At 45.1% G+C, this 16,212-nt stretch overlaps 2 protein-coding genes across 11 annotated transcripts in view; one reads left to right on the top strand and one right to left on the bottom strand.

The window, feature by feature from the left end:
• The window catches only part of LOC119650609 (sodium/potassium/calcium exchanger Nckx30C), a 282,153-nt gene that overhangs the window by 129,839 nt on the left and 136,102 nt on the right, over positions 1–16,212 (bottom strand). The gene's annotated exons all lie outside the window — the stretch shown is intronic.
• Positions 7,536–10,737, top strand: LOC119650612. Its single transcript, XM_038053492.1, has 3 exons — positions 7,536–8,032; positions 8,132–8,307; positions 10,641–10,737. Exons 1-3 carry the CDS (start codon positions 7,821–7,823, stop codon positions 10,655–10,657), a joined length of 405 nt encoding a protein of 134 aa, XP_037909420.1. The 5' UTR covers positions 7,536–7,820; the 3' UTR covers positions 10,658–10,737.

The following is a 16,212-nucleotide window of genomic DNA, read 5'->3' as shown; positions in this document are numbered from 1 at the left end:
AGAACTGACCAATACACTTATCTCCAAATGATTAATTCTCATTAGTCCAGTCACTGAAGCTGAACATGGGGTGCAACCTCGGAATTTTGGCGGTCAAGGCGATTGACACGAAATTTGGGGTGGGAGTAGAGTGTTTCATAAGAAACATAAGTTATATACAGCCCCCTCCTCCTGCGAAATAACCGGAGAAATCGAGCAAGGAATGTCTTGACGTTAATCTTTCCAAGAAGTAGCAATTTTTGTGTTATTCATATTCAAATATGTTTTATTCATCGAAAGATTGCACGTTTTTAATCGGTTTTTGGTAAGTATCCCGAAAACTTTGTATTTTATGTAATAAATGATAAAAGCAGGTTCTGTGTGAAACAAAACCTTATTAGAATCGATACATCTGTTTGTCCGTCTTTGGAAAGGAGGTGGAGATCTTCAAAGGACTCTGCAGGATTTTTACCCAATAAACCCACCCTGGACTCCCTCCCCTGCCTCGTGGAACCACCATTATTTATTACATCACGGAGTGGAGTTAGCTCTCTAGCTGGGTGTCTTTTCTTCTATCAGCTGTGTTCGCAACCACGCCTTTCTGACTTCTTCCACTTTTCGCATCCCAATCTCCCTGGCAAACTACCATTTTTCGGACAAACCGCCTGTGATCCCCCATGTATTCATGGTGAATGTGGTGAACCTGGCAAGTGCGTCTGCCATCCTGGCTTCGAATCGCCAATATCCAAAGAGCGCTCCTTTGAGTGTTTTCCCAAGTGTGACAAACGCTGCGTAAATGGGACCTGCGTATCCCCAAACAAATGCACTCGTCTTCCCGGATTCTCGTTCCTCAACAATAGCAGTAATGAATGTGAGCCTGTTTGCTCTCAAGGATGCAAAAATGGAAGGTGCGTTGCCCCCCAGATCTGCGAATGTCACCCAGGATATCGAAAAAACAAGAACAATATTTGTGAACCCGTCTGTGATCCCGAATGTATTCACGGTAAATGTGTTGGACCGGGTAAGTGCGTCTGCCATCCTGGCTTCGAATCGCCAATAACCAAAGAGCGCTCCTTTGAGTGTCTTCCGAAGTGTGACAAACGCTGCGTAAATGGGACCTGCGTATCCCCAAATAAATGCACTTGTCTTCCCGGATTTTCATTCCTGGACAATAGCAGTAATGTATGTAGTTCAGTCTGTTCTCAAGGATGTAAAAATGGGAACTGCATTGCCCCCGAGATCTGCAAATGCTTCCCAGGATATCGAAAAACCAAGGACAATGTTTGCGAACCCGTCTGTGATCCCCCATGTATTCATGGCGAATGTGGTGAACCTGGCAAGTGCGTCTGCCATCCCGGCTTCGAATCGCCAATATCCAAAGAGCGCTCCTTTGAGTGTCTTCCGAAGTGTGACAAACGCTGCGTAAATGGGACCTGCGTATCCCCAAACAAATGCACTTGTCTTCACGGATTTTCTTTCCTGACCAATAGCAGCAACGTATGTAGTCCGGCTTGTTCTCAAGGATGTAAAAATGGAAACTGCATTGCCCCCGAGATCTGCAAATGCTTCCCAGGATATCGAAAAACCAAGGACAATGTTTGCGAACCCGTCTGTGATCCCGAATGTATTCATGGTGAATGTGGTGAACCTGGCAAGTGCGTCTGCCATCCTGGCTTCGAATCGCCAATATCCAAAGAGCGCTCCTTTGAGTGCCTTCCGAAGTGTGACAAAGGATGTGTAAATGGAAACTGCACATCCCCCAATATTTATACTTGTCTTCCCGGATTTTCATTCCTGAACAATAGCAACAATGTATGTAGCCCAGTTTGTTCTCAAGGATGTAAAAATGGAAACTGCATAGCCCCCCAGATCTGCGAATGCTTCCCAGGATATCAAAAAAGTAGGAGTGACATCTGTGATCCGTGGTGTGAACCAGAATGTATAAATGGTCTGTGTACTGGTCCTAACCAGTGTGATTGCCATAAAGGTTACCGAAAAAGTGACCAGGGTGAACATATTTGTGATTTACTTTGTCCTGAATCCTGTCTGAATGGAGACTGTGTGGGTTGGAATCAATGTAAATGCTTTCCTGGGTACCGGCCGTCAAAAGCAAATACCTTTGAATGTGAGCCAGTTTGTGAACCTGCGTGCATTAATGGAACATGCATTTCCCCGTACTCCTGTCAATGTTGGGAAGATTATCATCCCGTCCATGGTGAGGCGTCCTGCGCACCAATATGCCTTTTGGATTGGGGAAATGGCACTCAATTGCCTTGGCTTTCAATTGCCATTTTGTGTGCAGTGGTACTAACTGTTGACTATCTGAGACGAAAGAGAGGAGTAAACAAAGTGTGATCCTAAGGGTGCATTATACCGCTCAATGCTAATAAAAGATAGACCAATAATTTGCCGAACTTATCCAATAAACTTTAGTAAGTTGACTATGCCATTTTTACTCAATTGGCTATTTCAGGATCCACGCTTTTCGACCTGAGTAGCTGCAACAAGTGTTGAAATCTCATGCGCTGGTGGACCCCATTATCCAAGGCAAGGCACCAAAATATTAGAAATGTCTCCTTCTATGGAACACCTAAGCTCTACCAATAGACTAACAAGGTCCGCGAAAAAAGTAAACTTTTTATTGTCGGTTTTAAAATAACAAGTTCTGCGTTCATGCGCCTACCGAGTCACTTCTGTCTTCTTTGACGAGATAGAACAAACTCTCGACAATTGCGTTAGTTGTCCTTCGGAACCGTGACGTCACTTTAGATCAGATTAGCCATGGGTTAATAGAATGCCGCACTCCGAAAGGCATATGGACTAGGACCATCACTTTTTTAGCATAAAACTCAGAAGCAGACTTCTCGGTTTACCTACACAAGATAAACAACTAAGAAATAAGTACAGAACCGCACTGAATACAACAATAAATGAAACCAGGAAACACCTTTTGGACACCTCATTAGAACGGCCATGACACAGGCCTGAAGAGAGGGGTGGAAAAAGGGGGATTTTTTCGGGCCGGTAGGGGGGGGGGGGCATCAGTATAATTTTCACCCGCAACGCGTATAACTTTCTCCACAGAACTGGATTTTCACTCTACTGCATTGCCTTCGTCCCCAGCCCAAAAAGCAATTGAAGCAACTGAACCGAAGAATTCTTCGTACCCAATGCAATAGACTCCCCGCTTTATTTTCACTAATTGCGGAAATCACTACTATGGTGCAAAATAACAAATCTCCCAATGACCGTTTTTACAAAAGAAAACTGTGTTTTTGTATTTTACACAAAACCTTATTAAAATCGATTCACTGTCTGCCTGTCACACGAACTTTCTCAAAAACGGCTAAACCGATTCAAACGAAATTTGGTGGATAGATGGGAACTATGACCCACGCATACAGCAAATGACATACACACAAAGGGGGGGATTTAGATTTTTTTTTTTCCATTTTACTTACTACTTTCCGAAAATCCTCGGCCTCGGTCCTGACGAGAAATGGGCAAGGGTTATTGACGCATGAACGACATCAGGAGCAAGTTAGTCCGAACAAAACGAACAAAACAAATACGTGTCTGCATGGTAAATGTTGGTACCCTAGCTGGAAAGACCGACGAACTCGCAAGAGCTCTGTGGAAAAGGCGCATTTATATCTGCGCTCTGCAAGAAACCCGATGGTCTGGTGCCAAAAGATGCGACATTGAACGCGAACGCGGTAAAAATGGCTATAAAATTCTCTATTTTGGTAGCCCACACACTCAATATGGTGTTGGCATTGCCATCTCAGAGGTTTTCCGTGATGCCATTAAAGAAGTCGAACGATTTGATGATCGGCTCACGAAGCTCACCATTATATCAGCTGATCGCACTTTCACTTCCATAGACAGGTCGACCTGATGCCGAGAAAGATGCCTTCTGGCAACTTCGCGATGAAAAGACCTGCTGACGACTATATTATCATTGCCGGTGACCTTAATGGTCATGTGGGTGAAAAGGTCGACGGTAACAGGTGCCAGGGGGAAAGGAGTTCGGAGCGCGTAATGAGGCTGGCGAGCGGATAATCGATTTTGCGGACACCCATGACCTTATATTATACTTATGAATGCATGGTTCATCAAACGATTGTTTCATCTTCCTACATTTTATAGTGGAATCAGTAAAACGCAAATCGACTATATTCTCATAAGATGCCGACATTTCACCCCTGTCACTTATTGCAAAGTCTTTCCCTATAAGACCATAGCATCTCAACATCGGCCACTGATTGCCGTCCTGCGAATTAAGCCACTGATAAAACAGCGTGAAGAACGCACTGGTTCGCGGCACATTAAATGGTGGCGATCCTATGAGAACAAAGAAAAAAATGATCTCACTCAGACCATTACCGACCATTACGAATGTGGAAGAATCGTGGAACCAAGAAAAAAGACAGAATCCACAAAGCAGCCTCTACAATTCTCGGGATCACCAAGCTGGTTAAGCGATACATCAACCGAGATATTTGGCTTGGGAATGACAATGTCGAAATGAAGGTCCGTGAAAAGAAACGCCTCTACCACAAGTTTTTCGACGATAAAACGCTGGCCAATTGGCAAATATATAAGAATGCCAAACGGTAAGCAAAGAAAACTGGACACTCGGGATAGCGAGAAATATCTGTATCGACTTGCTAAAAGCCGAAACGAACGTACACAGTGTATAGAACATTTCTGTTCCATTAATGACAAGAACGGTCCTTTACTTACCAACCGTTGAGCCGCGAGGGATAGATGGCGAGAATACTTCGAGCAGATTTCAACTGACGAATTTGCTTATGCTCCACTTCCACAATCACTGATGACATTTGAAGAAATTCCACCTGTCAGCGCAACTGGTGCTCAGAGATGGCGGTGAGGAAGACGGGGGCGGCAACCCTGTCAGCCAAAACCAAGTGGCCGAGGAGAACCTTCTTAGTGGTGGCACCGCGAGACGCTGTCCTCACTTTGGTTTGCCGGCCATGATGCAGTAGGCGAATGCTCCAAAGGCCTAATTAGGGCGATCAGACCCGAGTCTGCACGGGGACTCATCTGAAGTGGCAAATTGGTCACGAAACCTTACCAGGGGTATACTGGTACCATGGGAACCGGGATAGCCCCTCGACTCATATACTTCGGGAAAATTCCTGTTGTATATGAGTACAGCTCGGTTATTTGCGGTTGTCCCCGTTGTGGGAGTTTCATGGGGGCTGTGGTTATGCTCAAGCGAGAAGAGACCTTCGGGCCTCGGCGTGGTGTTGCGTTTCAACACGGGTGCCGTACTCCTTAGTTCGGTAGAGATTTAGGTAATTCTTGCATCCACCAGTATGAATGCTAAGCCATGCACTTGGTATAGACTGGTACCGTTGTTGCTTGTCTCAGCGGGGCTCTGATTGTGGTCACAAAATCAATCCGTGTCTGAAAAGGACCGTAGGATTAAGCCTCCACGACAGGTACCTACGTTAAACACCAATGGGCTTAACTGTCAGCGCAACTGAAGTCGAGGAAACAATAAAACGCATGAAATCGGGAAAGCCACAGGACCTGACGACATCGCATCTGAGCTCTGGAAAGCGAAGAGCTAGGACCCAACACTGTGGCTCAGTGAATTCTTTAATCGGATTATTCAAGAAGGTAGAACAACATTTGACTGGCAAGAAAGTATAACTGTTCCAATATGGAAAAAGATAGTCCAGCAGAATGTTCAAATTACCGTCCGGTTACTTTCCCATACCATGAAGATTTTTGAACGCATTCTTGAAATCGTTGAACTAACCGTGAATCAAGCCGGATTTGCCAGAAACTGCGGAACTACTGACGCAATACACGCTGCGCAGTTACTCATGGAGAAACACCGTGAGAAGCATCGTCCTCTTTACATTGCCTTTCTGGATCTAGAGAAAGCGTTTGACCGTGTACCACACGAACTCATCTGGTATGCTTTACGACAACACTTCGTGCCAGAAGAACTCGTGCGCTGGGTTCAATTGCTCCACCACGATCCGAAAAGTAAAGTTCGAAGTATGGCGGGTGTATCAAAACCGCTTCGTGTCTCTGTTGGAGTTCATCAAGGAAGTGCCCTCTCACCACTCCTCTTTGTCCTTGTTATGGACACCATCACACGGGATATCCAACGTCCAGCGCCCTACACACTGCTTTATGCAGATGATGTTTTCCTAGCATCTGATAGCAAAAATGATCTCGAGCAACTTGTCCAAAAATGGAATCATCGCCTCATGCAAACCCGGTCTCAGATTGAATCTAAACAAAAGTGGATTTTTGACAACCGAACCCCATGAAATAGGCACAATCACTGTCAGCGGCAGTGATCTGCCCAGAACTGAGCGATTTAAATACCCCGGGTCAACGCTATCAGCCAATGGAGAACTGCGTTATCAAATTTCTTCACGCATTAACGCAACCTGAATAAAGTGGCGTTCCACAACTAAAATTGACCGCAATGTGGTCCGTTCTGTCGCCCTTTAGGGTTCTGAGTGTTGGTGAACAATAAAAAGCAATGAACGGCATCTTGCGGTAATGAAGACGAAGATGGTGCGTTGGACTAGTATGGATCCGTATGGATGAAAAAGAAGACGAGGCAGACCCTTCCTGAGATGGGGCGATGCCGTAGGTCAGGACGCCAGGGCGCAAAACAGGGATGCCTGGAGTTCTTATTAAGCCAGGCCTAGACCGGATACCGGTTGTTGCGTCGTTGATGATCATGATGTTGTAAAGTTGTCATCGGGTGCTGCTGAAACTTGGCCAACTGAACAAAGCATTCCTGAAGTGGGTGTCAGGGCACTCAAACATCAGTGGAGGAGTGAGGAAGTTGACAGACAGGCTCGCCAAGGGTGTGGATCCACAATGATTGGGCCAGAACCAGCTTTTGGCATCCGGTGACAGGCAAAAATCCTTAAGGAAAAACCTGGGGCCTGTAGAGCGGAATTTTTGTTGTTCCGCAAGAAGTGGTACATGAAAACCCTAGTAGAGTCTTTGACAGGACACTGCTCCTTGAAATACCATATGGAGAAGGTCGAGGTGGTGGTTTTGGGTATATGCAACCAATATGAAGAAGAGAAAGAGACAGCCCCGCACTTGATATGCAGCTGCCGAGTCTCCTCAGATCTCAGACGAAGACACCTTGGTAAGGTTTTTCTTCAATGAAGAATCTGCAAACTCCCTGTTTCTGGAGAAGTATACCAAACTAACTAGCCAATATCAAGTTGGGTGGCACCTTCGGGAGAAACAGCAATTCTGTGATAAACCAATAGATAATAGCTTCGATGTTCTGCTCGTTAATGCAAATAAGAAGAAGATGAGTGAGAGGGTCTTGGTGCCCTCGGTGAGACCAACCTCGGAACGGTTAGCATTGTAGGTTTAGTAGCCAGTAACCTTCACCTCGACAGAGATTGACCGATTGGGCACGTTCACATCTTGTTTTCAGCTTGTCTCAAGCATCTGTTTGACTCATATTTTCACTCATGTGATGTATTTTGCGTATGTGAACTGTTTGCCAAGACAGACCGTCTTTTTGTAGATTGCGCAGAATATGCACTTCTGTTAGCCATCAGGGACCACCTCTTCTGGTAATTTCTTAGCTATTAGTTTATGAACGTGACTGATAAGCTCAGCCTCGCCTTTTTTTAGAAGCCCTGCGTTAACCTCGTCGATTCCAAGTACTCCTTACAGCTGTAGTTTATGTATAGTGCCTGCATGCTCCCACTACTGAAGTATATAAGATATTCTTGCTGCTTACGCTACTTAAGTAGATAAGAACATAACGTCGATAAATAAAGGTCAGCCTTCATCTAATTGCGCAATTACATATGAGAATTATTCATACGGAGATAAGTGTACTGATCTGTTCTGGAAAAGAACTTGGTCTCATTTGCCAAGTTCTTTTAATAGAAGCACAATCTAAAAGACCAATCATAAGCTGTGCAAAGCGAGTTAAGATGGTGCGGAGTTATTTGTTATATTTCATTGGAATATTCGCGGGCTTTATTCCGATTGCTCATAGCTGCACAAAAACAATAACGTAAATATTAGTAAATCTAATAATCATTTTCATTATTCCCCCTGTGAAGTATGCAAAGCTAGACAAACCAATTTGTATCTTTTCCACTTTTTATTCTAGTGTGATGAGATGGCGTCCCGAAACACAGACGTACTATGAAGTCGAGAGATACAAGAAAAAATGCAACATATTCTTTAAATGCTGGCGAACGCGCAGTGTTGTTAGGGAGAGACAAATTTCCGTATCATACATTGACTTTTCGGAGGTGTGCTGTGATGGCTACGTACTGCATTCCGGTAAATGTGTACCCACATGTCACCCTGACTGTATAAATGGCACATGTACCTCATGGAATACTTGCACTTGTTATCCGGGATTTAAACATGGCCCAAGTAACAAATATCATTGCCAACCAATTTGTGAAAAAGGATGCCTAAACGGGATCTGTGAAGCCCCAAATAAGTGCTCATGCAGAACTGGGTTCGCACTAGACAAACAAGAGAGTTGTCAACCTGTTTGCTCTCCGCAATGTGCAAACGGTAGATGCATCGCTCCTCAAATTTGCGACTGCCTGTCTGGATATAAAAAACAGGATTCCCACGTATGTGAACCTGTTTGTAATCCAACATGTATCTATGGCAAATGTACTGGTCCAAATAAATGTGAGTGCAACGAGGGTTTCCAGTTATCATCATCTCCCGGACGCTCCTTTGAATGTCTTCCACATTGTGATGAAATTTGTGTAAATGGAACCTGCGTGTCCCCAAACACATGCACTTGTCTTCCCGGATTCTCGTTCCTCAACAATAGCAGTAATGAATGTGAGCCTGTTTGTTCTCAAGGATGTAAAAATGGAAGGTGCGTTGCCCCCCAGATCTGCGAATGCCTTCCAGGATATCGAAAAACCAAGGGCAATGTTTGTGAACCCGTCTGTGATCCCCCATGTATTCATGGTGAATGTGGAGAACCTGGCAAGTGCGTCTGTCATCCTGGCTTCGAATCGCCAATATCCAAAGAGCGCTCCTCTAAGTGTCTTCCGAAGTGTGACAAAGTCTGTGTAAATGGAACCTGCGTGTCCCCAAACACATGCACTTGTCTTCCCGGATTCTCGTTCCTCAACAATAGCAGCAACGAATGTGAGCCCGTTTGCTTTCAAGGATGCAAAAATGGAAGGTGTGTTGCCCCCCAGATCTGCGAATGTCTCCCAGGATATCTAAAAACCAAAGACAATGTTTGTGAACCCGTATGTGATCCCCCATGTATTCATGGTGAATGTATTGAACCCGGCAAATGCGCCTGCCATCCTGGCTTCGAATCGCCAGTATCAAAAAACAGCTCCTTTGAGTGTCTTCCGAAGTGTGACAAAGGCTGCGTAAATGGAACCTGCAAATCTCCAAATATTTGCACTTGTCTTCCCGGATTTTCGTTCTTGACCAATAGCAGCAATGTATGTGGTCCAGTTTGCTCTCAAGGTTGTACAAATTCCAACTGTGTAGCTCCTGAAATTTGTGAATGCTTACCAGGATATCGAAAAAGTAAGAACAACATCTGTGATCCACTGTATGACCTTCAATGCAGTGGTTTCGAATCCAAAGACCATCCGAAAAATTCCACCATATGTTATCCAATCTGTGAAGAAGGATGTAAGAATGGATGGTGTTCAGCTCCGAACTCATGTACTTGTAAAGGAGGTTACAAGAAGGTAACTGCAACAGGACACACTTGTCAGCCGATTTGTGATCCTGAGTGTATTAATGGTGTTTGCTATGCACCCAATATATGTGTATGTTTTGAAGGATATGAAATCGCCGATAGAAGTCGATCATGGGAGTGCAATGCAAAGAGGACAACCAGTTCCTTTGATAGTACAACCTCTGCTGGTCTTTTTCCGTCTTCCAAACCAGATACGAGTACATCCCTCACCAACGATATTGACAACAGTCCAGAAGTAGTGGTTGAAAAACAGACAACTAAATCGATTGAAAATATTACCCTTTGTAGTCCTCCTTGTACGAATTCCGTGTGCCAAAAAGACCTCAATTGTAAATGCTTAGATGGTTACATCTTCACTGAAAATAGTACAAGCCACTGCATACCAATTTGTGAGCCAGGATGTATAAATGGTCTGTGTACTGCCCCTAACCAATGTGATTGCTATGAAGGTTACCAGAAGAGCGACGTGGAATATATTTGTGAAATTCGGTGTCCTGAATCCTGTCTGAATGGAGAATGTGTGGGTTGGAATCAATGCAAATGCTTTTCTGGATATCGGCCGTCAAAAGCAAGTATCTTTGAATGTGAGCCAGTTTGTGAACCTGCGTGCATTAATGGAACATGCATTTCTCCGAACTCCTGTCAATGTTGGGAGGATTATCATCCCATTCCTGGTGAGACGTCGAATTATACCTGCGCACCAATATGTCTTTTGGATTGCGGAAATGGCACTTGCAGTCCACCTGAGGACTGTGATTGTTTCGAAGGATACCACTTTGATACTGAAAATATGACATGTGTTATAGGAAACGAAAAATTCTTCAGTACCTCTGTTACCGGTCGGAAGGGGGAGAAAACGTAATTTCAGATTAATTGGTTTACTTGACATTTAATTTACTTCATTTCTTTCTCTCAGGTCGGCTCTTATTTTAACTCTAACTGGCGGTGTCATCTTTTCTTCAGTGGTAGTAGCTGCCTTCGTTGTTTACTATTGGAGACGGAAAACTAAAGAAAATTGCGACTCCAAAGGTGCAACTGTGCATTATGCCGCTCGAACTAAATCGAACTAAATAAAATCCCCTGTAGCCCCTTAACTCCATTGTTTTTATCCAATTACGTGTTCCAAGATTCACCATTTTCGAGCTTTTATATTTGTTCACTAAGTGGCTGTCGTCAATACTTGTCTGCGTCGTATAAACAGATTACGCGGACCGGACACTATCTCAACTGGAAAAATTGGTCAGCGCACAGGCCTGGCACTCATCCGCATTGTAATCGGAAGACGGAAGTGGCAGTGGATAGGTCCCATAGTAAGGGGGAGGGGCGACTAGCGGGTCGCCCCAAAGGTACCTGGCACAGAACAGTAAAAGAAAAGTCCGAGCGTCTCGGGATTTTGTGGGAAGTACCGACGACCATTTCAGGTAACTGCAAGTGATGACGTGTTGGGGTGGTTGACGCGCTATACCCCATGAAGGGGTGAAGAGTAACCATGTATATAACTAAGTGCCTACAACCAGTTCTGAAACCTCATGGTCTGGCGGACTCCATTACGTAAGATACTAAAACTTTAGAAATGTTTGCTGCTACGAATCACCTCAATTCTACCAATAATGGTTTCTCAGTCCTCAACTCTGCCTATAAAGGTTTCTTAGTTAGCGAAGAAAGTAATTTTGTTGTTGTTGGCTTCAAAATAAAAAGTTCTGCACGTTGTGACGGGTATGAGGAACCAGCGCCGTCGGGATCCTAGTCGGGTAGTTTGTATTGAACCGGTGTTAGTAGACCGCGTTGCCCCGAGCGAGCGCTGCTTCGTCGGTGAGTTCGGGATCAACTAAGCACATGTTAGGTCCCAGCGAACTGGTGTAGGGGCTGTGTCCTCAAGGGTACACCTGTTGTTGACTCTCTTGCACGCGATGTGCTGGTGAAAGTTTCATGGAGAATAAACCTAATTAAATAAAAACAATCGACGAAATAACAAGGAAGGAGAAGGAGCTTACTGCGTTTGGGAACAGCACAAAAATGCGTCGCTCACCGCAGCCAAAGAGATAGCGAGCGCTGAAATACCGGATATGATATCGGGACGCCCAAATAAAGAGGAAGCCTTGCCAAGTAGCAAGACTGACGGCGCGGGGACGGCAACTCCAATATCCGGTTGTGCCCTGCTCTGTAAAAAGCCCAATCTGATTCGCAAGTCCTGAGCAGGTGGATTCGGACACGAACCAAGTAGAAGTGGAGTCGACCGTTCTAGCTAGAGCCAAAGAGGAAAAGCTCATCAGCAAATGTGCGGCAATGGTGATGCGTATGTGGTCGGCAACGTTTCTCCAGAAGAACGTCAGCAAAGGCGTCAAAAACGGGCTAATGGAACAGGAGAAACTGCTGGACCGCATCTCATTCTACAGGCGAACGTGGAGATTTGCGGAAGACGCTTGGAAAGCAGAAACAGCCACACTTTTTGATGAGAACACTGCTAGCGCCAAACGCACCGCAGATAGCCCACAGCAAAGCGAACTGGCGAAAAAAGGCGGAAAGAGGAAGACCTGCCTGAAGGAGGCTTTATCGGAATAGTTTCCAGGGCCCCAAAGAAGAAAGCAGAGAAAATTTAAAGAAAATAAACTGCTAAGTCACCCGACACTCGTCAATCCCAAGATAAGGAAACTACAAACCAAAATCCAGTAACAGAAAAGACGAGGAAATGAAAGAGGACTAGACCGTCTGCTGTACCCTTTAAGCTGACAGAAGCCGAAACATTTGCGGAATCCCTTAGTAAGATTCGCTACAGGATTAAACCCAAAGACAACGGAGCAGAAGTGTCTTCCATACGGAAAACGAAGGGTGGCGGAGTCCTCGTCGAACTAGGTCCAAAGACGACTAGCAAGAGCACATTCTGCGAAGCGGTCAAGGGTTACAACGGGAGAAGGCCCTCATTTCTAGTCTAGTCTAGTCTTTGGCAATCAAGTGGAGTTAGTGGCGATTTTTATGTATCAAACCACCACCAGTTGGCGCTGTTAGTGTCGGATAATGAAGTATAAATAAAGTTGTGACCATGTGATAACAGTGAATAGAAAGGAAAAAAGGATGGAAAAGAGCCAAGAACGTATACTTTTTCTGTATGAGTTCAGACTCAGTCGGTATGGGACAATGATGTTCTAGGCGTATGGGGCTATTCGACCTAGCAAGATAGCGGAGAATATCTTCTAGATGGTACTCAGCAACGTGATACCCCTATAATTGCCGCACTGTGTGGTATCCCCTTTTTATGTATGGGACAGATAATGCCTCTTTGCCAGTCGTCAGGCATTGATTCGCTGTCCCATACCTTGAGCACAAGTTGATGAACCATTTGCTATAATTGGTCGCCTCCATATTTAACCAATTCGGCTGTAATTCTATCGGCTACTGGCGACTTACGATTTTTAAGCCGGTGAATTGCACGGATTCTTTCTTCTATACTTGGTGATGGCAGTATTTGTCCGTCGTCTTCAGTTGGCGGGACCTCCAACTCGCTGATGTTCTGGTTGTTCAGTAGTTCATCATCGCTCCAATATGCCCATTCAATCGGAAATCAGATTTGTCTCGGCAGGATGAGCATCGAGATGTGTAAGGCTTCATCCTGCTGACTTGTTGGTAAAGTTTACATTCATCGTCAGACCAGCTATTCCGACTCTTTTTGCGGCAGAGGCCAAGTAGTATCACTGGAGCGAGTAAAATGATAATTTAAATCGTTCCATAGATACAAGTCTGCAGGTCCGGATGGCATCATTCCTGCTCAAGTTACAGAGGGAATGGATGCCCTGGGTCTACATATTCGGAATATATATCGCGCATGCCTAGCACACGCTTATATTCCAATAAACTGGCGTGATGTGAAGGTGTTATTCATTCCCAAAACAGGGAAACCCATCTACACAGACACAAAAAGCTTCCCACCGATCAGTCCAACGTCCTTTCGACTAGAAGGACTAGAAAAACTAGCAGATCGGTTCATACGGGATACACACATTCCTTAGTGGCCACTTCACCAAAGGCAACACGCCTACCAGAAAGGCAAATCCACGGAGACAGCACTCTATGGGCTCACGGCAAAAACTGAAAAGGCGATGCCCGAAAAAGGATACACCCTAGGCGCACTCATGGACATCGAAGATGACTTCAATTATGCCCCACTCGCGGCAAGACACCATGGAATGGAACCGCTGTTAATCAGTTGGATCTTTCACATGCTAGAGTGGCGAAAAATCCACATATTGGTCGGCCAAAATTCCTTTGAAGCAGGATGTCTTAATCGCTGTCTACAGGGAGGACAAAAATGTCTTCGCGCAAGCATTTGCGGACGACTCAGCCGTAATAATTATCGGCAAGTTTACGGACACAGTATGTGATCGCTTCAATGCAATTCTACATGAAATCGACAGTTGATGCCTCCGCAATGGAGTCACGGTGAACGCTAAGAAGACTGGACTAGTTACGTTCACTAGAAACGTCAGGTAGGGTAGCTATACGCTACCCACCTTAGTAGGCGCCGAAATCCAGCGGGCACAAACAGTCAACTATTTAGGAGTACATTTCAACTCCAAGTTATCGTGGAAGCACCATATCCAGGAACAATATCAGAAATCCTGCAGATAGCTCTGGTACTGTAGGAATGCGATAGGTAAGCCCTGGGGACAATCACCAAAACGGATACCCTGGATGTATACATCTATAATAAAACCTATTTTGATGCATGCAGGCATCGTCTGGTGGCCGAGACTGAAGAGAGACCTGGAGGTGACACGAAAAGCAGCCAATGACGCATATAGACTTGATACAATCGGAGCGTGGAAAGGCGGCCTATTATACGGTTATGCGTCTGTCTGGAAATTCCTTGACAAATATCCGGTAGCTCTTATGCCGACCGAGTATATTGGTTTTCAGATTCGTCTTTGAAAAGACATACACTGTCGTAATCACCGGAAGAGAACACAGACACTAATAATCTTCACTGGCGGGTCAGTCATGCAGGGCGGATCGGGCGGAAGGATGTCGACCATATTCCAGGCGGAGATATATGCCATTTCATTGGCAACAGAAGAATGCCTGCGACAAAAATGAAGGGGTCGCACCATTCGAATCTGTTCCGACAGTCAAGCGGGTTATCAGCAGTAAAGAGTAACGACTCATCAATTCAGTTGGTGTGGAGTTGTCATTAGGTGTTGCTGAAACTTGGCCGACTGAACCAAACATTCCTGATATGGTTGCCAGGGCACTCAAACATCGCTGGTAATGGGGTGACTGACAGACTGGCTCGCTGAGGTTCTGGATCCACAACGGTGGGGGGGGGGGGGAGGGGGCGCATGCACCAGATTTTGGAACCCGGCCATTCACTGTCAAGTCTACTCTGAAAGATGAAATTGCAAAGATTCACGCAGCCATGTGGAGAAATTTTAACTCTTGCCGGCAGGCGAGAATCCTTGTAAAAGAGTCAGAGCTGCATTTTGTTGTCCCTTAAGAATTGGAACATGAAAATCCTACTGGGGCTTTTAAGGGGACACTGCTCTGTAAACTACCATATGGAAAAGATTGGGGTGGTGGTTTCAGCTATGTGCAGCCAATGTGCCATAGAAGAGGAGACGGCCCTACACTTTTTATGCACCTCCCCGGCCTCCTCAGATCTGAGACGAAGACACCTTGGTAAGGTTTTCTTCAATGAAGAATCTGCACACTCTCTGTCTCTGGAAAATGTTCTCAGATTCGCTAAAGCCTGCGAACGTCGTAAGCGGGAAGCCATTGAATAGGCGATTTACGGGGATAGTACAAAGGGCCTAATAATGGCCTTGGTGCTCGGAGCTGCAGCTACCCCCAGTAAACTAAACTAAACATGTCTTCCACAGATTTCTTCGTGGGGGAACATAAGTTTAGTGAGGCATCCGTGCCTCAGCCTCAAATTGATTGCTGGAAGCTGCAAATAAATTCGCAGTCTGTCCCATTTTGCAGAGTGTTTCAGAGAATTCCGGTCTAATAGTGAACTACCACAGACAACTCCATCACGGCAAAAGCTGTCCAAGGAGTAGACGCAGAAAATTAATTGGAAATAAACGAATTGAAAAACCGAGGAAAGTTTGGGAGACGCAACCGTCACGGACGGTTAAATTTTATTACCTTAACGAGTTAAAGGAACGGTGACTAAACTGGGGTAATTGAAAGCAAATATTTGTAGAACGTCTGGTCCGGGAAGGAGTGCTGCTGCAAAGAAAAAGAGGACCACGTGTTAACTAAATGTGAATCAAATCTGCACTTGAATGCCAAACAGGGGATTAACCCACTTTTAAGTGCAATAAATCAGCGGGAACACCACCGTACTATAATCAGTCCGCAAAGCAACTTTTGCTGCACCAAGAATCATGATACGACCTTCTATGAGGAAATGTTTCTGTTGTTATCTGAAATTATCGCCAACATTCCGCAATAAAAACAGCAATGGACAAAACGCTCGTTCCGAAATGGTTTTATCA

Source organism: Hermetia illucens, chromosome 3 (assembly GCF_905115235.1).
Source record: "Hermetia illucens chromosome 3, iHerIll2.2.curated.20191125, whole genome shotgun sequence".
Classification (NCBI taxonomy): domain Eukaryota; kingdom Metazoa; phylum Arthropoda; class Insecta; order Diptera; family Stratiomyidae; genus Hermetia; species Hermetia illucens.
Note: the sequence above shows the minus strand (reverse complement) of the source record. Positions and strands in the feature narration are given on the sequence as shown.

Coding starts and splice junctions, on each gene's coding strand:
- LOC119650612 (XM_038053492.1), top strand. CDS start 7,821: ATGAGAATTATTCATACGGAGATAAGTGTACTGATCTGTTCTGGAAAA. Junction 8,033..8,131: donor AGCTGCACAAAAACAATAAC/GTAAATATTAGT, acceptor TTTTTATTCTAG/TGTGATGAGATGGCGTCCCG.